We start from the raw sequence: 21347 nt of genomic DNA on the forward strand, positions 1-21347 counted from the left end.
TTCCACCCCCTACTATTCTTTTATTCACACTTCCTCATCTTTGTTTGAAAAATGCTGCATTTGAAAAAAATCTTTACTTCTTTTGGTAATCACTGTTGTGCAGTACGAAGGAGCTCTGATCTAGGAGCCAGAAGACTTAAGTGACTTTGGGCAAGTGACTTCGTGTTTAGAAGTTTGTTTTCTCATCTTAAAATAAAGTTAATAACACCTGTCCTGCCTACTTAATTTGTAAAGATCTGATAAGCCAGTGGAAACCATTTTATATGTTGTAAAGTAATTGGTAAATGTAAGCTTTCATTAGTATTATTAAATATAAGGAAAAAAACCCCAGGATTTTGTGGTATCTTAAGATAATCAAAGGAGATTCAACTCTGAAAATTGTTATGATCTCAAAAATTAATGCAGAATGAATAATAAGGACTTTGTAACCTCAAAGTTGATTACTCCGGTTTTATTATCACACGTTATTTAAATTATTACTAGAGTATAAAATATGCTCTTGTATCAAATTTGGAGTACAGCGCTAGACATCTTAGTACAAATTAAAATTCTGAAAATACCGTCAGGATGAAATACGAGCAATATACTTCTTAAGATTAATTTGAATTATGAAGGAATTCTGTTTTAGTTAAAGCTGTAGTTGTTTCCTTCTATCAGTAGATGCCAGTAGAGTTCTTCTTTTTAATAAAAGTCAAATTGCCTAAGTACTTCCATAGCAACAACTTCCTGGTCACATTACCATATATAGAAACATGCTCTGAAGACTAAAGGTTCTACTTTCTATAAGGACTTGGTAACAAATGGAAACAGTTTTATTGAAGAAAAAAAAAAGCCCAGATTTCATCACTAGATGAAGCTTATTTCCCCTTCCTCCTTCTATCCCTCCTCCTCCTTCTCTGCTTATTTTGCTGTAAGCATTATGCATTGTTTTAAATAAATTAATCTTAGTGTTCTAGTTAGGAATCTGGATCATCTGTACTAAACTTGAGCAAGGTTGAATATGCCTAGCTAAACATATTAAAAATGAATATGGTGAGACAATTGTTAGGATTAACTTGTGCATTTGGCAAGGGAATACCATGAGTATGATATTTTGGAAGGTTAATGTGTCAGAGATGAGTGATTGAAAGAAATGACTGGAAGTAGAGAAAACAAATTATTTTAGAAATCAACATTTGCACTAATAAAAATGACACCCAAAGAACGAACAGAATTTAGTAACAGACTGAATATACAGAAAAAAGAGTTCAGTGACATTGCATAAACAAAATTAAAACATTTTCAAGTATTTGATTTCTACACAGACCTTCAATTTGTTAAGAATGAATGCTTTCTTCAACATATTTATTGAGTCTGCAGTATATGTATTACATTTACGAATTCAAGTGACTCACAATTTGAGACATCAATTTACAAACAGCAAGTTTTAACACAAAGATTTAAGATTGGTGGAAACAGGTGAGAGTGATTTATTTTCTAGGAAATATGTGGGAAAACTCAGTGAAGAGGTGACAGAGTGGTCCTCGAGGATGAATAGAATTTCTCCTAAGATAGTAAGTCAGAGAATTCAGGAAGTTCATTTCCTTCTGTCCCTATAGTCCTTCCATACTCTGAGGTGTTTATTAAAGACTGCAGAAACTTGTTCAGTGTCTGTTTTGTGTAAAGTACTGTCAGCTGTTAATAAGTTATCTATTCTTGTACACACATATTTACACAGAAAGCTGAAAATGTTGAAAGTTTAGTCCTATAGATCCTGTTGGCCATTTGTTTACATTGATACTAATTTTATTACACAAGACAAAGTGTACACAAAGGAGCTGTTACTTGGCAAAATTCATTAGTCAGTTTTTCATGGATATGTGTATGTGTTGCCCTAATTTGATTACATTATTGCTCCTACTTATTCTATTTATTATGATTGTTCCTATCCTATTAAGCAGTTGGTAGGAAATCTGGACTAACATATTTTTTTTAATTTTTTTTAACGTTTATTTATTTTTGAACAGAGAGAGGCAGAGTATGAACAGGGGAGGGGCAGAGAGAGAGGGAGACACAGAATCTGAAACAGGCTCCAGGCTCTGAGCGGTCAGCACAGAGCCCGACGCGGGGCTCGAACTCACGGACCGTGAGATCATGACCTGAGCCGAAGTCGGATGCCCAACCGACCAAGCCACCCAGGCGCTCCTGGACTAACATATTTTTAGTTAGATTCTTCTCTCTCCCAAGGAGAAAAGCATATAGATTTCTCATCCTTTAATTAGTGTCAAAAGTCAAGTACTCAAAATCATCATTAAATGCCACAGGTTACTTTGTTTCCTGCAAATAGACAGTTGCAAATTTTATTTACTTTTAATCAAATGAGTTGTTTCTAAGTCAGACCTAAAGTTAGGGATCAGGTAAGCAGTAGTACTCAGTGTTTAGTTTTAAAAATTAACGTGTTTCCGTAAACTAGAAGGAATTTGTTTTCTCAGTTGAAATGTCTTGTTGTGGCTGATTTTGTATCACTGTAAATCTTATATTTTGTTCCTTTTTTTCAAATTTTAGAATGTTTTAAAATGTACTGCTGATAGGGCACTTGTCAGCAGATTGTCAGTTTGATAAGCAGTACTCCCATACTCTGTAGTTCCTGTGTATATTAGACTTAAGTCAATGAGTTAGCAACATTTAGTTCTTTTTTTTTAAATGCTAGTTCAAATTTTTCTTAGTTAAAACACATGTCATATAGTTGTTTTGCCGTTTTTAATATTCATTTTATATGAGTTTTTGATGAAAAGTTAGCTGCTTATAAGGATTCATAAAATCTGTACATTAGCTGATTTCCTGGAAACCACACACAACCTTTTTAACCTATTATATTTGGAACGTGGTTTGGCCTTGAATTGTTTGCATAGGGTTGTAATACATGTTTAGCTAGTTTTCCTTTTTAAAATTTTTTTTCAGTCTGTATATAAAGCCTTAAATTTAATGTTGTCATTAACCTATTTATTAATATTAAACAGTCTTAAGTATAAAATCTTTCGGGCTGATATCGCAAGGCTTTAAAATCCCCATGTTTAGTTGAAATGAAGAATTTTGCTAAGAAAGGCTCAGTAATGTACTGTTTTATATTAACAGGAAACAGAACAGCAGTAGTGGTTTGAATACCCTGCAAACAGGAAGTTTGACACTTGCATAGCTCTTAGCTTCTGTGCAAGAAGTTGTTGAGCTCCTTCTGGAAATATTTTCAGTTACTTTAAGTAAAGTGCAAATGCACATGAATGGCAGCTTATAGAGAACTACCCTGTAACCAGTATACAGGTACAACTGCTCTTCAGAAATTGGAAGGTTTTGCTAGCCGATTATTTCATAGACATTCTAAAAGTACTGCACATGATCAGAAAACAACTCTGGAAAATGACAGCCTTCATTTCTCTGAACATACTGCCTTATGGGACAGATCAAGTAAGTTTTGTTTTTTTTTTAATGATACATTTTTAACTAGAAGCTAAAATACTAATTGGAATTTTAGAATCAAACATAAAGAGCAATGTTTTGTTTGTCTTTTTATGATTTGCACATGACATTTTGCAGGATGAAGTTGCAAAATTCCACAAAAACTTGATTATAAGTTGAACTGAATTGTGTAGTTCATTGTTTTGTTTTATATCTGACCACGAAGTGAGTATCAATAGGAAATCTTTCTACAAAATTCTTATTATCATCTCTAGTGTATGTTACTGTTTTTTTGTTTTTATTTTTCTTATATAAAAGTGAAGAGCCTAAACTTTAGAAATAATAATCAGGTTATTTTTAAAAAATTGTTTGGATTCATAAGTCCTAAATTTCAAAGGTCAGAAGACTTGAATTTATAATTCAAGTTCTATTATGTTTACTATTTTTTATTTTTAAATGCACGTGTGAAAGTTACTTCAGTTTCACAAGCAGGATTTCTAATACAAAAGCATAGTATAATTATTCGGTGTGAAATCTTATATTTATAACATTAGAAATATCAAAAGCTTTTATAATTATATTTTATGTTACTTATAATTACGGTTAAAGGAGGAAAAAGTTGCTTATGCATACATCACATTCTTTCCAGGCATGTGAAAATGTTTGGACTTGCTGCTTTGCTAAAATGGTGATATGTAACCATTTTTGGTGGCGTGCACTTTTAAAAGATAAATTTCAGGTATAAACAATACCAGTGCCTCCATTCCACTTCTCACCTTGGACCCTCCCCAAGGTATTTTTGTCATTGTGATTAAAGGAACAATAGAATTACCCTTGCCCTTTTTGGTGTGTTTGTTAATCAGATAGCACTAGGTTTTGCCCTTTTCTGTTTGTATGTTCCATAGCAGTCTAAAAACACAGTTTAAAAAGACAAAACAAACCAAGAATGCTTTACAAAATTTACTCCCTATTTTTTACAGTACCTTCATAGTTCTATAGAAGCTTATTTGAATTATTTATTTACTACATCAGAATTTTTTACCTTCTTGGAGCTGTTTTAGGGAGAAAGTAAAGAACATATATATGTAAAATTTTTCTTATTCTAAAGGTTTTGTGTATAATTAATCCTTACCATATAGCAGGTTGATAGGTGAGGAATCTCAAATATCTTCAAGTCAATGAACTGTTAACTATTGAAATAATACCACATTATTAAAATTTACCATGCAACAGAAGTTTGTTATTCATTCAACTTGCCCTATTCTGTTAAATTGCAATCTCCTAGGTCCTTTTGGAAATCTTGCATTTTAAGACCTTTTAATTAAATGTTCAATGAAGAATGAGGACACTACTGAATTAGTTTCTGTTTCACTGATACCTACTCATCCAAATAGTGGGTGTTTAGTAAATGTATCTCAAATGAATGAATATCACAGGCTTGTAATAATTAAAAGTTATGTTTGAACTGTACTGTCACTATATTTTTTTAATGTATGGGGCCTGATGTTTTCCGAAACACATTTTAAAACCTGGCAATTGAAGATAACATCATGAGCCATGATTTCTTTTAGAAAAAGCAGACTGATAAAATGCTGTTAACATTTTTCTTTATTATGATGTCACAAAATAAACTAGTATTCTTGTACACAAGTAAAATTATATGTAGATCTCATAGCCCTGCAAATAATAGGCATACTTAAAGAGTAACTGTATCCATTAATCAAGTATTCTTCTACTTTCTTCTCTCTTTCATATCCCCAAAATAATCAAAACAGACACAATAATGATGAGTGCAGTAAACATGGAGCTCTAGTCTTCTACTATGGAATGTGTTGATATAGAGGAGAAAACACTGATACAACAGAAAAAGAGGAATCCTATCATTTCAAAATTCCAAGGTTTATTTTTGTGCTGAAAACACCAATTATCATTTACAGAGTGAGTTATGGAAGGAATTTTGACTATATGAAGTTTTTATGAAAACCACATTCTTCAAAGCTACTCAAAGCATTCTACTTGTATGACTTGTTTGACAAGGAAAAGGAATGTACTATCTACTGATAACAAACACTCTGAATATGCTTGTTCCAAAAGTGCTATTTTAAGAAATCAACTAAGCACAGAAACTACATGTAATTTTTTAAAAATTAGATGTGTGAACTATTGAGTAAAGGTTAACTACCAATTTAGGTGTTTATGAAATGTAACAAGTTTTAATGCAAGTTTCTTTCTTCTCTAGTGACACTACGTATAGGAAGAAATACAGAATAAAAGCCAAATTGTAGTTTCCAGGTGGTTTAACTGTGTTTCATCTTTTACTACTAAATTAAGTAACAGGAATTCCTGTTTGATGGCATAAATATTTAACAGCTGATGCCATCCACATATAAGTACATGTTCAAAAGAAAAAAAAAACATGGAGGAATTCTGCTTTTTGTTCTGACTCCGAATGAATGGGAATATTGACATTCATTGAATTCTCTTTGTAGCAAATGTATTATGGTTAGCTTTTAATCTTCCTTTGATCATAAATGGTGTATCGAATTATATAATGCTGAACTTGATTGAAGTTTTCGCGTTTTAAATCTTAGACTTTATACACTTAATGAATGTCTAATAACAACATTTAAAGGACTGAATAGGTAAATACCATCAAACACTTTACTTATTCTCCTTTCCCATTAACTGACAGGCTACTTTTTCTGGTAGATACAAATCCATGAGTGAATCTTAGAAATAAATACCATATTAAACAAATAAGCAATTTTGCATATGGATTTCTTCAGGTAGAGTAAGATAACTAAAGTGGTTTATCAGACCACCTTATCTAGTCAGTCTTACCTCTCCAGTGCTCATACAATCTTCAAGATGATTCACTTTCATATTTATTTCTTAGGCCACTGAATCTGTGTCATTGTAACTTCTAAGCTAGAGGACCTTCCACATTATCCTTTTATCTACTTTTTCCATCTGTAACTATTCCATAAGCTTCTTGGTAGTAATCCATTTTTATTTATTTGGCAAACTTTTAATTTCTTTTTTTTTTTTTTGAAGTTTACTTATTTTTGAGAAAGAGAGAGATAGGGCAGAGAGAGTGAGAAAGAGAGAATCCCAAGCAGGCTCCACACTGTCAGTGCAGAGCCCTGCATGAGAGTCGATCCCACGACACTGAGGTCATGACCTGAGCCAAAATCAAGAGTCAGATGTTTGATCCAGCCACCCAGGCACCCTTTGGCAAATGTTTCTGAGAATTTACTATCTCATAGTCTAAACAGGCTCTAAGAAAAATAAGATCTAGTTCTTACCCTCCAAAACAAGAGTAGGAAGAGCATACATACAAACAATATTTAAGATATAGTGAAAAGGTCACTTAAAAATGTATAAGTAGCTTAATGTGGAGCTTAGTGTAAGAAGAAATTAACATTAGGGGAGATGGGACCTTCAAGAATATAAAGAATGAATTGAATTTGGAGACTCAAAGAAGGAGGAAAGATTATTTTAAGAAAATAAACAACATACACAAATAAGTGAAAACATGAAAATTTAGGATTTACTTAAAAGACATAGTAAGATATTGTCCGGAAAGGTAGTCTGTAGATCTGATCTTTGAAATCCATTAGATATTCAGAATTTTGGACTACATTCTAATAGTGAGGAGCTAATACAGTTTTTTTTAAAGTGGAAAATAATATGTTGTAATCTTTTGTTAAAAGAGCCTAAAGAATTTGCTTTTTAAACTTGCCTAATAAAGGAGAAGTTAACTTGCTAACTCTACTACAAGGAAATGTATTTGGATACTATACATATTCTGTTTGAGCTGGGCAGTTAATTAGAACCAAGACTTTTGGTCACTACATGAACATGGCAATGAATAGTCAGACAGTGGATTCCCTTTATAATAACAGTGCTTATTTAAGGTGTTTCTTCTACCTGGAATTCCTTTTCCTTTCTTCTACCAATGGTGGGATCTGCTCGTACTTTTAGACCCTGCTCAAGTACTATCCCTGTAACAAAATCACAAAGCATTCTATTCCTCTGTTTTTCACTCTATTAGAATTCATAATCTCTTCCTATGTTCTCATATTATCTTATACTCACTTAAAATACGGTTTATTTGATAGATTTAAAATTATATTACCTTAGTCCTTAGGTTACCTATCTCCCCTATTTGAACTCCTAGAAGGCATGAATTTGTCAATTTATTTTTGGTATCGCCAGCATAGTTCTCAATAAACATCGAGTTTTTTGTTAGATTGCCATTAAATACCACCATGGCCTTACACTAACGGGCTTTCTCTAATTTGTTCTATTGTGATCTTTGCAGTTTATCTCAAAGGCCTGTGGTCATTAACCAGAAGCAGTAAAATGCTGACCTGAATCTGGAAAATATTACATGCCAGAGGCACTAAACTTTTCACTGATTTGAGTAATCAGCAGCCCTTATACTAAATTAATCGGGATATTAAATGATTTAAAATTAGAAAATGTTTCCATGGACTATTTGGCAGTGCCAAATAGTGTAATAACATAAAAAGTAGCTTTTACTTGCTTGTAAGAATATTTGCAAGAATAGCCATTCTACTATGGTTAGGGAAAAAGGAAGGTTAAGTATATATTCTAGGTAATGTCTTGCTACTCTGAGTGTATTAGCAATCCAACAGTATCAGCATCACCTGGGAGCCTGTTAAGGCAGACTTTCAGGCCTATCAAACCTACTGAGTCAGAATCTGCATTTTAACAAAATTACCCAGCTGATTCATATGCACATTAAAGTTTGAGAGACACTTTTCCCCTAGTAACATTTTAATCTGATTGCCAAATAATATATCTTCACTGGAGAAAATTTGCAAATCTTAGGAAAGAAGAAAGGAAAAAGTAAAAATCACACGATCCCACCAAAAGATAATCACTGCTAACATCTTTTGTGTATATAGTCTTGTGATAGATACACAAGATATATATATATATATATATATACACATATACATATATATATATATATGTATTTACATATATGTTTATGTATACACACTATATATATCTTGTGTATCTATAGTCTATTTGGTGCATAGATAAACACATTTCTACCAGCCCCTAAATTTGGATCATTTAGCATACAGTGTTTGATAACATCTTTGCTAATCATACAGAGGTGTTCCACAAGGTCGACCGGGTGGCTCAGTTGGTTAATCATATTACTCTTGATTTCAGCCCAGGTCATGATCTCACCGAGGTGAGATCCACCCAGTTTGGAGCCTGCTTAAGGTGCTAAGGTTCTCTCTCCCCCTCCCTCTACCCTCGACCCACCTCAGAAAAAAAAAAAAAAAAAAGAGTTGTTCCACAATATCTTTTAAGATGGCTGTTTTGTATTCAGTTGTAAGAATACATCACAATTTATTTAACATATCACTGGTCTTCGAGGTTGTTTTTAATTTTTTGCTATTATATAAAAAAATGTCATAATAAATATCCTTATAGCTAAATCTTTGTATACGTTATTTTTATATTTTATAGGACAAATTTAGAGAAATGTTATGACTATTTTAAGACTTTTGTATTAAATTAATTGCAACCTAAATGTACATGTAATATATCCTTTTGGAGTTAAATTTGTTTCAATGTTCAGAGAAGACATTTAAAATCCCTAGTATAATTTTCTGGCACGTCAAGCATGCTTTATTTTCTCCTTTATTATTAGTGTTTATCAGATTTTCCACTTTTCAAAGCTGGTCAGTTATTAGTAGCAAATAGTCTGAGAGACATGTTTTATTTATTGCTTTTAATTGTTTATTTTTGAGGCGTGTCTGGGTAACTCAGTCAGTTAAGCATCCGACATCGGCTGAGGTCTTGATCTTGTGGTTGGTGGGTTTGAGCCCCACATCAGAGAATCTGAACTATTCTCTGCTAATAGTTCAGACAGAGCCTGGATCCTGCTTCAGATTCTGCGTCTCCTCTCTCTGCCCCTCCCCCACTTGCTCTCTCTCTTTCTCTCTGTCTCTCAAAAATAAACGTTAAAAAAATGTTTATTTTTGAGAGAGAAAGAGAGCATGAGCGGGGGAGGGGCAGAGAGCGAGGAAGACACAGAATTTGAAGTAGGCTCCAGGCTCTGAGCTGTCAGCACAGAGCCAGACACAGGGCTCAAACTGGTGAACCACATGACCTGAGCAGAAGTCAGACACTTAACCCACTGAGCCACCCAGGCTCCCCATGAGAGACATGTTTTAGTTGCCGAATAGAGCATTATCATTACGTGTTCCTTGGTAATCAGCAGAGTATAACTTAGTTGGGTTGGAGATTCAGTCATATTATAAAGAACATTACATAATTCTGATTGTGCTATATAGCAGTGACTCCTGTCCCTTCACTGCCCCATTTCCTGGGTGGAATATTTTCATATACATTATCACATGAAACATTTATTTACTCTCTGTCAGGCATTGTTCTAAGGACACTGCATATATTCGTTTATGTAACCCTTTAAAAAAACCAGCTTTTAATACCTGTTCTGTGAAACCTTTCTACATGTGTGTAAGAAAAACAGGTCTTTGGCTTCTATAGCGAAGATTTGTGTCTTAAGTTTCCTGTTAGATGCAGAGACAGCGTGCTGTTATGAGGACCAAGAAAAGCAACAGGCTAGAAAGAGAACTTTGAAAATAAGATGTCCATGTGAAAAGAGCCAGTAAGTTGGAAGTTGGAGTGATGCATTCTCTGAAGGATTGAATATTACTTGCAAGCCCTAAAGTAATGACTGCTTTCAACTATGCTCTTAACTAGTTATGTAACTAGTATGACCCACTTAGGATACAAATAAGGTTTCATCTTTTTAAAAAAATTTTTTTTAATGTTTATTCATTTTTTTGAGAGAGAGCGAGAGAGACACAGAATCTGAAGAGGATCCAGGCTGTCAGTACAGAGCCCAACGCAGGGCTCAAACTCACAAACTGTGAGATCATGATCTAGCCGAAGTCGGACGCTTAACCATCTGAGCCACCCACACGCCCCGGTTTCATCTTTTAAATATTCGAATTAATCATTTGCATTCATCTATTCATACTGGTAGGGCTGCTAAGTAGCTTTTCTCTTGGGGTCTCCTTCCAGCCCCCTTCACATGTTGCTAAACTTCTGACAGTTTACTCATTACAGAGAGTCTAATCTTTCTAAAATGTAGATACAGAGAGGAATATTTTGATTAGTATATAAGCTAGTGGTCTCATTTTTAGCTTCTGTTGATTTTGCCACTGCTACATGGTTTTACGGTTCAAAACTGATCCCAAAGGATTTGATGTATCCTTGCACTTGATGTGACAACACTGATCCTTGTGGAGATCTTAGTGGTTCTTAAATAGGAGGGTGACCACCCTTTCCAGTGTTATGCTCATCCAAGGAATATACCATAGGATTTAGTTTCCTTAATTTATACTTCTGTGCCTTTTGATCCTGACTCCTATGTCAGGTTGAATGTGTGAGAAGGTCATCTTTTAGTTTAGCCCTTCCCCACCCTGTACCAAAATCAGCCTTCCTCTCTTTTTTTTTTTTTAATTTTTTAATGTTTATTTATTTTTGAGACAGAGACAGAGCATGAGCAGAGGAGAGGTAGAGAGAGCGGGAGACACAGAATCTGAAGCAGCCTCTAGGCTCTGAGCTGTCAGCGCAGAGCCCGAACTCACGAGCTGTGAGATCATGACCTGAGCCGAAGTCAGACGCTTAACCGACTGAGCCACCCAGGTGCCCCAGCCTTCCTCTCTTAAACATCTTATCCAGGGATAGCAGACTGGTTGTCTGTAACCCAAATGTAGCTCACAGATATGTCTTGTTTGGTCCTCAAGGTATTTTTTAAAATAATTGAATTTGGCACCATTCTTTTATATAAAAATATAAAATACAATGGTTTTAAAACTAGAGATTTCATATTAATATCTGGACTTCATATCCTTGAAATATTAAAGAAGTTGATTTCAGTGGCTTCTTATTCCCATTGAGAACAAATGGGCAGCACTGAATGAATATCCTCTTTAATCAGGATTAATACTAATTTATGCTAACCTTTACTTCTATTGTTTTGCCTGTATGGCCTCTGTAGGCACTTAAATTTGGCCTATAGTGCCTCCATTGTTGAGCCTAAATCACCAACTCACATTCTCTTTTCCTCTTTGATAAAGCTTACTTAGTGTGCCTTCCTACTCATGGGCCACAGATACTATCACTAAAATTCATGAAGGAAATTCTGGTAATTCTGAATCTTAGAAAGAATGGGGTCTAGGTTTTAATCCCTTTCTTTTAGAATCCTTGTTTTATTTTTAATGCGGATCTACTTTCTCCTTCCCTTTAATTAGTTTTGTTTACGATTGGGTATTAGGAAGGAACAGCCTTTATCTCACTCCAAAGGGTTTTTGTTAGATCATTCCCCCAAGCTAATGGATGCCTACCAGCCTTATATTTACATAATTAAGTTGTCCACTAAAGTGATTCTTCCCAGAACATAGAAGACCCGCTTCAAGCCACTGTCTCTACATCCATAGAGAAGCACTTGATAACTTTCTAAAAAACTAAGTATAATTTATATATACCATAAAGTCACTTGTTATAAGTACAGTTCAATGGTTATTAATAAATTTATAGAATTTTGTAGCCATCATCACATTTCATTTTTAGAATATTTCCATCCCCTCAAAAAGTTCTTTTGTACCCTTCTGCAGTTAGTCTCCACTTTACTTCAACCTCAGACAAATCCTGATCTGTTTTGTATCCCTATGGATTTTTGTCCCTACAGATTTTCCTTTTCTGGACATTTTATATAAATGGAATTATACAATATGTAATGCAATCAATTGTTTCTGGCTTCTTGCACTTAGAATAATGTGTTTGAGGTTTATCCATGTTATAGAACATATCAACAATTTTATTGCTGAATTATAGCATGCTTTATGAAAATAACACATTTTCTTTACGCACTCAGGAATGTTTTTGTTATTTGAATAACGTTCCTATAGACATTTGCATATAAGACTGAGTGGACAAATGCTTTCAGTTCTTTTAAGTAGATATCTAGGAGTAGAATTGCTGGGTCGTATGTTAAGTTTGTGTTTATTCTTTTAAGAAACTTCCAAATTGTTTTCTTAAGTGGTTTTGCCATTTTACATTGCCACCAGCAATGTACGTGGGCCAGATTCTTTACATTCTTGTCAATACTTGATATCATCAGTCTTTTTTATTAGAACCATTCTGTTATACGTGAACTATTATTTCAGTGTGGTTTCAGTTTGTATTTCCCTAACGATTGATGATGTTGAGCATAATTTCATATGCTCTTATGAGCTGTTCGGGTATCTACTTTGGAGAAATGTGTTTTCAAATCTTTTGCCCACCTCCAAAATATAGGATTTTTACCTTCTTACTATCAAGTCTTGAAAGTTCTTTGTATAGGCTGAACACAAGTTGTCAACCAAATAGATCCAAGTATTTCCTCTCATTCTATGGCTTGTCTTGTTTTCTTAAATGATCTCTTTGAAGAAGAAAAGTTTGCAATTTAATTAAGTCTAATTTATCATTTTTACCTTTATAGATTGTACTTTTGGTGCCAAATCCTAAGAAATCATTGTCTAACCCAAGGCAATGAAGATTCTTATTCTCTGCTCTCATCTAGAAATCCGTTTTTTAAGTTGTTTTGTATATGATGTGAGATACGGAGTGAAGTTCTTTTTTTTTTTTCCTCTTCATATGGTTATCCAATTTTTACTGCACTTTTAATCCAATTTTTAGCATCAGCTATCAGTTTCTTTTAAAAAAAATATGCTGGAATTGAGTATTGTGATCCATGAAGATGAAATATTTCTCCATTTAACAGACAGCCTTTAATTTCTATGCAGTTTTCTACTTGTTAGTGAAGAAGTCTTGTTAAAATTGATTTTTTAAAGTTTATATTTAAATTCCAGTTAGTTAACAGTGTAATATTAGTTTTAGGTGTACAATATAGTGAATCAGTACTTCCATAAAACACTCGATGCTCATCACAGCAAGTGTGCTCTTAATCCCCATCACATTTTTTAGTCATCCTCCCACCCACCTCCCCTCTGGTAACCATCAGTTTGTTCTCTATAAGTTGAGAGTCTGTTTCTTAGTTTGCCCTCCTATCTTTTTTCCTTTTGCTCATTTGTTTTGTTTCTTAAAGTTCATATATGAGTGAAATCATTTGGTATTGTCTTTCTTTGACTGACTTATTTTGCTTAGCATAATACTCTAGCTCCATCCGTATTGTTGCAAATAGCAAGATTTCATTATTTTTTATGGCTGAGTAATATTCCATTGTGTGTGTGTGTGTGTGTGTGTGTGTGTGTGTGTGTGTGCGCGCGCGCGCGTGTGTGATTGATTTTTAAATATTTTATTTTTGTTAATACTCTTGTGAATGGAGTGATTTCTTTCACATTTGGATTGTTGTTCCTAGTGAATTAAAATCTAACTGATTTTTGTATATTAATCTTACATCCTATGATGTTAATAAACTTATTTATTAATTCTAGTAGTTTCTTTGTAGATTTTTAGAATTTTCTACATATATAATCATGTCATAAAAAAGCCAATAAAGACAGCTTTCTTTCTTATCAATCTGTATACCTTTTTCTTACCTCATTGCACTGGCAAGAATCTCTAATATAAAATGGCATAGAAGTGGTGAGTGTAGACATTCCTGCCTTATTCCCAGTCTTAGGGGGAAAACATTCCGTCTTTCACCATTATATATGATGTAAGCTACAGAGTCCCCTACACACTTGCCCTTTATCAGCTGGAGGAAATTCCCAACGAGTCCTAATTTGTTGAAAGCTTTGATCACAGGTGTTGAATTTTTGGAATACTTCTTCCTGTATATTCAGACGATTATGTAGTTTTGTCTTTTATTTTATTAATACAGGGTATTCCATTAACTGATTTTCAATGTTGAACCAACCTTGCATTCCTGGGATAAATCCTACGTGGTCATGGTATATAATCCTTTTTCTATACTGCTGGGTTAGGTTTGTTAATATTTTGATAAAGATATTTGCATTGTGATGGATATTGGTCTGTAATTTTCTTTTGATCTTTGTCTAGCTTTGGTATCAGACATTATGGAATAAGTTGGGAAGTGTCACATCCTCCTCTTTATTTTGAAAAGGTTTATATGGAATTGATATTATATCTTTGGATGTTTCATAGAATTCCCCAGTGAAGCCATATGGACCTGAGCTTTTCTTTGTGAGAAAAATTTTAATTATTAATTCAACATTTTAATTTGTTCACGGGTATCTTCAGATTTTCTATTTCTTCTTGAGCTAGTTCCAGCACCTGTGTCTTTCTGTGAATTTGTCGATCTCACCTAAGTTATATAATCAAGATAAAGTTGTTTATAGTATTCCTTTATAATTTTTTAAATTCGTCTAGTGTCAGGGGTGATGTTGTCTTTTCATTTTTGATTTGGGTAATTAGTATCTTCTCTATTTTGTCTTATTTTGTTTTGTCATGTTTTTGTTAGTTTTAATTTTTCATCAGTCTAGCTTTATCAGTAAGACTTTTGGACTTACTCATTTTCTCTGTTGTTTTCTATCTTCTATTTCATTGAAGTCTGTTCTGATCTGCTGTTTGGTTTTGATTTAATTTGATCTTTTTTCTTGAGTTTCTTAAAGTGGAAGCTTAAATTATTGTTTGAGACCTTCCATTTTTTCTAATATAGGTGTTTAAATCTACAAATTTCCCTCTAAGCTCTGCTTTGTCTACATTTCATAAATGTTGATTTTTTTGTAGGTTCTTTTACATTCAGTTCAAAATATTTTCTTATTGCCCTTTGGATTTCTTTGTGATTTAAATCCAAGTATTTCAGGATTTCCAAATTTTCTGTTACTGATTTCTTTTTTTGTTTGCTTGTGTTTTTTTTGAGAGAGAGAAAGAGACAGAGAGAGACAGACAGAGTGTGATGGGGGAGGGGCAGAGAGAGAGGGAGACACGGAATCTGAAGCAGGCTCCAGGCTCTGAGCTGTAAGCACAGAGCCCAACGCCGGCCTTGAACTCACAAACCCCGAGATCATGACCTGAGCTGAAGTCCAACATTCAGCCAACAGCCACCCAGGCGCCCTCCATCTGTTGCTGATTTCTAATTTAATTCTGTTGTGATCAAAGAACATATTTTGAATGATTTTTCAATCCTTTCAAATTTGAAATTTGTTATAGTATTTGGCCTATGCTTAATGTGGAAATTTCCATGTGTGCTTGAAAATACTATGTATTTTGATGATGTTAGGTGCTGTGTTTTATAAATGTCAAAATTTAATGGTATTATTCAAAGTTTTCTCCATCTTTGCTGATTTTCTGTCTAGTTTTCCCATGAATTATTGAGAGGGGAGTCTTGAAATCTTCAAATATAATTGTTGAATAATGACACCCTCCTTTCAATTCTCTCATTTTTGTTTTAGTATTTGGGGGCTGTTTTTTTTTTCAGTGCCTATGCATTTCTAATTGTTAACTCTCTCAGATGTATTGGCCTTTTTATCATTATGAAATGTCTTTTTTTGTCTGAAGTACTGTTTTGTTTTTTTTTTTTTTCTCTTAAAGTCTATTTTGTCTGATACTGATTTAGGTACTCCAGCTGTCTTGTGGTTACTATTTTCATGGTATATCTTTTTCTTTTCCTTTTCCTTTCAACCTACTTGTATCCTTAAATCTGAAGTGTGGCTCTTGTAGACAGGATATAGTTGGTCCCTGCTTTTTTCTTTTTTTAATCCTGCCTTTTTTTTTTTTTATCCAGTCTGATAATTTCTGCCTTTGATCCATCTTTGTTCCATTCACATTCAGTGTAATTATTGATATGGTTGGATTTACATCTTCTACTGTGCTGTTTGTTTTCAGTATGTCTTACAGTTTTTGTTGTTATTGTTTCCTTTTCATTTCTTTAGTGTTAAATAAATATTTGTTAGGTGTCATTTTAATTTTTCTTTGTTTTTTAACTAAATTTTTAAAAGATATTTTCATACTGTTTGATTTAGGGGTTATAATGTACATTTTATCTTATCGCATTCTACTTCAGGATAAATCTAGTAAATCTATTTAAATCTAGTAAATCTATTTTGATCCAAGATAGCTCCATATCTTCTCCAACTCTGTGTTATTATTTTCACACATATTACATGTGTATTTTTGTAAAACTCAGCAATGCAATTTCATACAGCTGAAGTCCTTTAAAGAAATTAAGAGAACAGAACAGAAAAATATGTATTTATAAAATCTTTTACTTCTATTTTTACCATTTCCAGCATTTTTCATTTCTTCCTGTCAATTGAGTATTGCCTAGTGTCATTTCCTTTCATCCTGAATGACATCCTTAAGTATTTCTGCTTGCAACAAACATTCTCAGTTGTTTATTTGGGAATGTCTTTATTTCACCTTTGTTTCTGAGGGATAATATTTTGGATAGAGAATTTTTGTGAACAGGTTTGTTTCTTTTTTCTCTTGGCACTCTGAAGATATCATTCCACTGCCTTCTAACCTCTCTTATTTCTGTTAAAAAGTCATTGATTATATTGCTTTTTCCTTGTGCATGATCAGCCATTTTTCTCTTGCTGCTTTTAAGATTTTGTCTTTGTCTTTCAAAAACTTGACTATGATGTGTCTAGGTATGAATCTCTTTGTGTTTATTCTAGTTGATATTATTTGAACTCCTGGATCTGTTGGGTAATGTTTTCCGCATTGGACTTTCAACCATTATTCTTTCTTTGCCCTTTGTCTTTCTGCACTCTTTTTAGGATTCCTATTACATGTATGTTGGTACCCTTGATATCCCGCAAGTATGTGAGGATCTGTTCATTTTTCTCCAGTCTTTTGTTCTTTGTATTCTTCGGTCTGGATATTTCTGTTCATCTGTCTTCAAGTTCACTAATTAAGTCTTTGCCCTCCTCAGATCTTCTGTTGGGCCTACGTAGTGAGTTTGTAAATTTTGGTTATTGTACTTTCAAAGTCTATGATTTTTATGTTGTAAATAGTTTCTCTTTCTGTATTGAAACTCTCCTTCTTATATCATTGTCATTATAATTTCCTTTAATTCTTTAAACGTAATTTTATTTTATTCTTTGATGTATTTATCATAGCTGTTTTGCCTGCCAAAGCCTATATTTTGACCTATTCAGAGACATTTTCTATTGACTACCTTTTCTCTTCATTATTGTCACATATTTTTGTCAAAAAACACTGATTGTTTTAAGATACTATTTTTGTGGCACTTCTGGATTCTGATTCTCTTTTCTTCCTGGTTGTATGTATGTATGTATGTATGTATATATGTATTTTTAATAACTTTTTTGGCCTTAATATATGGACTGTCCCCCATGGTGTCTGGCTGCTAATTTCCCTGCTAGGAATTACCCTGTGTCTTTGTAACTTAGTTGTTATTCAGTGATTGATCAGAGGTTGTCCTCAAACGCTGTGAGCAAGTCTGCATTTGTGGGTTGAGGAGCACAGTCAGTGTTGAAGCGGTTTGCAAGTCTGTACCAGCTTTAAATTTCTGTAGGGTCCTCTGGGGTCTCCCCTACAGGAATAGCTTCCCAGTTAGCTAGGGATATGTTTACGTCCTCTCTGACTCTCTCATTTCCATTTTCTGTGTTAAATTTCTTGCTAGACTACCAGTCTGCTGCTCACCCCTACCAAGGCCACAACTTGAGACTAGCAAAGCTGGACACTTGCCCTGTTCATTTCCTACAGTTTGCTTTTTTTATTGACAACATCACTTGTGTGGGATTTTTTGGCCTGCTCTGTATACCACGTCAGCCCCTCTGGCAGCAAAGCTGCTAGTTGTCAAGGCCAGCCCCACCTGATGGAAGTACTGCACTGACTGAGCTGTTGGGGGAACAGGAGCAGCACTGAGCAAGACCACCTTAGACTCCCACCGTTCTTATACAGAGTTCAGCAGTTTTTCGTGAATAAATGCTTCTCAATTTACTGTCTGTGATTGCTAGGTTCCCAGAGCCATGAAGTCATCGTTTTTGGCAATTTTGTCCAGCTTCTTAGTTGTTTCGTAGGAGATTTTCTGGCTTATTCATGGCCCCATCACCAGAAGTCCTAGCTCACCTGGGAGCTTTTCAAATGGCAAGTTCACTTGCTGAAGTTCCACTTAATGAGGTACCATTCTATAGATCCTTTGTACCATTTTGGTACAAAATTTAGGTCTCTGGGAATCAGAACAGTCTGTTCATCATACCATCCAGTCTGCCCACCTTGCTATACAATCTGTCGTCTTAATCCTTGTTGATGTAAGGAATCTGACACTTCAACAATGATCACCAGTAACTTTTTGTATGTTATTCCCTTTTGAAAACCACGTTACTGGCATCTGATGCTGTTTGTAATGCCGAATCGAATAGAAGTTTGTAAATGCATTATTTTATGATTCTGCTTTATAAATGAAATCTATAGTGTTGTGTTTTGTCTCTTCCGTAATACAGAATGTTTAAATGGTTAACATTTGTGCTGCAGTATAGCTTTCTGGCTCATGAAAAATGAAAGCTATCAGCGATCTGGGCAATAAGATTCATCGCCAATAGTCACTAGCAACAGCACACAGCATTTTAATATCAGTGAGGTCCACAGCTAGCAGTAAGAGCTGGTGTAATTGAAAGACGTTTAGGTGCAATCATTCTGCTGTTTGTTCCTTGCCAGGTTCAACATGGGATTGTGTGAGTATTTGAAGAAAACAGCAATTTTTTTTAGATCTTTGAAAGATGTAAAAAGGGTGGTAGATAAGTGCTTAAATTTAAGAAACGTGGTAATTTTTAAATCATGTGGCTCTAAAATAAAAAGATATTTTATTTGTCTTGCTTGATTAAAGCTTTAGAAAAGCTACTCCTTGGTTACAAGTGAACCGATAATTCTGGTCTAATGTTGCCGTGGTAACAACTCATGCTGATATAATTGAGAACATCTTATACATCCTGGTTTGAACATTTTCTCCCTGCCATTTTGAGTTGTTCTAGTGGTATATGAAGGAGGCTAGAATAACCAGCTTGAAAGAAATTAAATCTAGTTATACACATCTTTGGCATTAATCTGATGTTTACTAGTGATCTCTCATGCTGGGCAGTTATGCTTTGCTTCTAGGGGCTTTTCTTTTTTAAACAAAAGAAAGCTATTTTCATTTTCTGTGTGCTGCATGTTCCAGTGTATGTGTTTACACCATCGGTTCTTCCACCTCTAGAGATTAGCATAACTCCCTTTGCTGTTGGATTGTTGTTTTGAGCAATATGTTTTGGAAAGGTTGGTTTTCATCATGAGTGGTAAGTATGCTCTCGGAGCCACTGCAGCTATATTTTTTTAGAAATATTTAACTATATGAGGGAAAAATATTTTCTAAAGGGGCAATTGTAAAGCCAGAGCTACAGTGAATTACATTTTCTGTTGATGCTTTTGCATTTTGGCATTATAGTAATTTGCTTTTAAAATCCATTGAGAACTGTGAACAAGTAAAACCACTATTAATAGTCGATACCAATAGTCATTTTCTAATTTTCTTTATGGTTTGATTTATTGTATTCATTAAATACTGTTGTTACTAATTGTGTTATAAATTAGTGAGTAAAAGACCCACCATGATAAGGGAGGAATTTCTTTTTATTGTCTCATCCTGAAGATAATTGAACTTTCCATTTATTGGCTTTGTCATTCTAATGTTAAGTCTTGTTAGCTTCTTTTTTATTACATTTAGAAAACCCTAGTCTTGAATAAGATGCTGCCAGAATTTTGTTGGTTTACTGGTTGCTTTTAACTACAGTTCTTTGAGAAATAGAGATTTAATGATGAAATAAATATGTGCATTTTGGTTTTAGAGGCTTTATTAAAATTTTTCAGAGATACTTTTTTGGGGGAAATAATTTGTTAGAATAAGTACTTTCATGATCATTAGTTTCCTTTTATGTTTTTATAATGTGACTTATTTTTTTGAAACATTTCCAAAAATGCTTTTTGAGAAAATATCTTACAGTATATACTGCAGTTTATCATAGGGTGAGAGCTGTTCACTTTAAGCCAAACCTGCAGCTAAAAATAGATATCCTGTTGTTAGAGTGAGAAATGTTTGCTTACAGCGTAATTCATTAGCATCTTTTTGCTTAACTAAAGAGGATATTTATAAGTTAACCCTTGAATTGAAGACATTTTTAGGAAAACTGTTATATTATTTTTCTTATAACGTAATAGTCTATAATTTACACTTAAAAGATTTGGAATTGGAATCCAGAACCTGAGAGAGTTGGATTTTTGCTATATAATGATAGAATTCAAAACAGATGTACCTTTTCTTCCATGAATGAAGATCACCTCATTACTGCCAGTAAATATTCTTTTCTCTTGTTTCCATATAACATAAGCCTCTTCCACACTGTTAAGTATTTGTTTGTGAAATGATGTTAGACATTAAAGGATGTTTTTATATGCAAGATATTAAGAATTGTTAGTGTTATTTTCCTGTTATTTTCCTGTTAGTAGACAGATCCTTCTGATTTAGTGTTTTAAATTTGGGCTAATATTTACAAAATTAACATGTTAACATTTCTTAGAATTTCTATGGGTATCAAAATTGAATACACCTGGTTTTCATACTTTAAATATTAGATTTCTTTGACTCTGGCCAGTGCATGTTTTCTCTTTGAAAGTTCGGTATAAAACAGAATTTTTAGGTAGCCACTGTGGTGTTCTAGAGGTTTTACAGTTGGATGTATTGGTTGTAGCTGAAGAAGATTGTTGCTGCTTCTCTATTGCTTTATTTCTCTTTGAAGAATCTATGGATTATTCAGGTAGTATTTGATACACTTGGCCATATTGGCTTGTCTAACACAGGAATCACACTAATTACAATTAGACATTCTGACTTTTCAGTATTGTCCAATTTCAACTAATTTTACTCCTGC

General features: G+C 33.8%; 1 protein-coding gene across 8 annotated transcripts in view; it reads left to right on the top strand.

Annotated features, from left to right (window-relative positions):
- Window positions 1-21347, top strand: part of PRKACB (protein kinase cAMP-activated catalytic subunit beta) — a 126525-nt gene that overhangs the window by 54031 nt on the left and 51147 nt on the right. Inside the window, exon 1 of one of the 8 annotated variants that reach the window (XM_015070408.3) lies at window positions 2854-3441. The exons of 1 other annotated variant lie outside the window; for it this stretch is intronic. In XM_015070408.3, the coding sequence (XP_014925894.1) occupies window positions 3258-3441 (184 nt within the window). In that variant the 5' untranslated portion in view covers window positions 2854-3257. Of the gene's footprint in view, window positions 1-2853; window positions 3442-18670; window positions 19122-19184; window positions 19719-21347 lie in introns of those variants that run through there. 6 more of the 8 variants (XM_015070410.3, XM_015070413.3, XM_027058756.1 and 3 more) reach the window with 6 other exon arrangements.

Source organism: Acinonyx jubatus, chromosome C1 (genome assembly GCF_027475565.1).
Source record: "Acinonyx jubatus isolate Ajub_Pintada_27869175 chromosome C1, VMU_Ajub_asm_v1.0, whole genome shotgun sequence".
Taxonomy (NCBI): Eukaryota; Metazoa; Chordata; class Mammalia; order Carnivora; family Felidae; genus Acinonyx; species Acinonyx jubatus.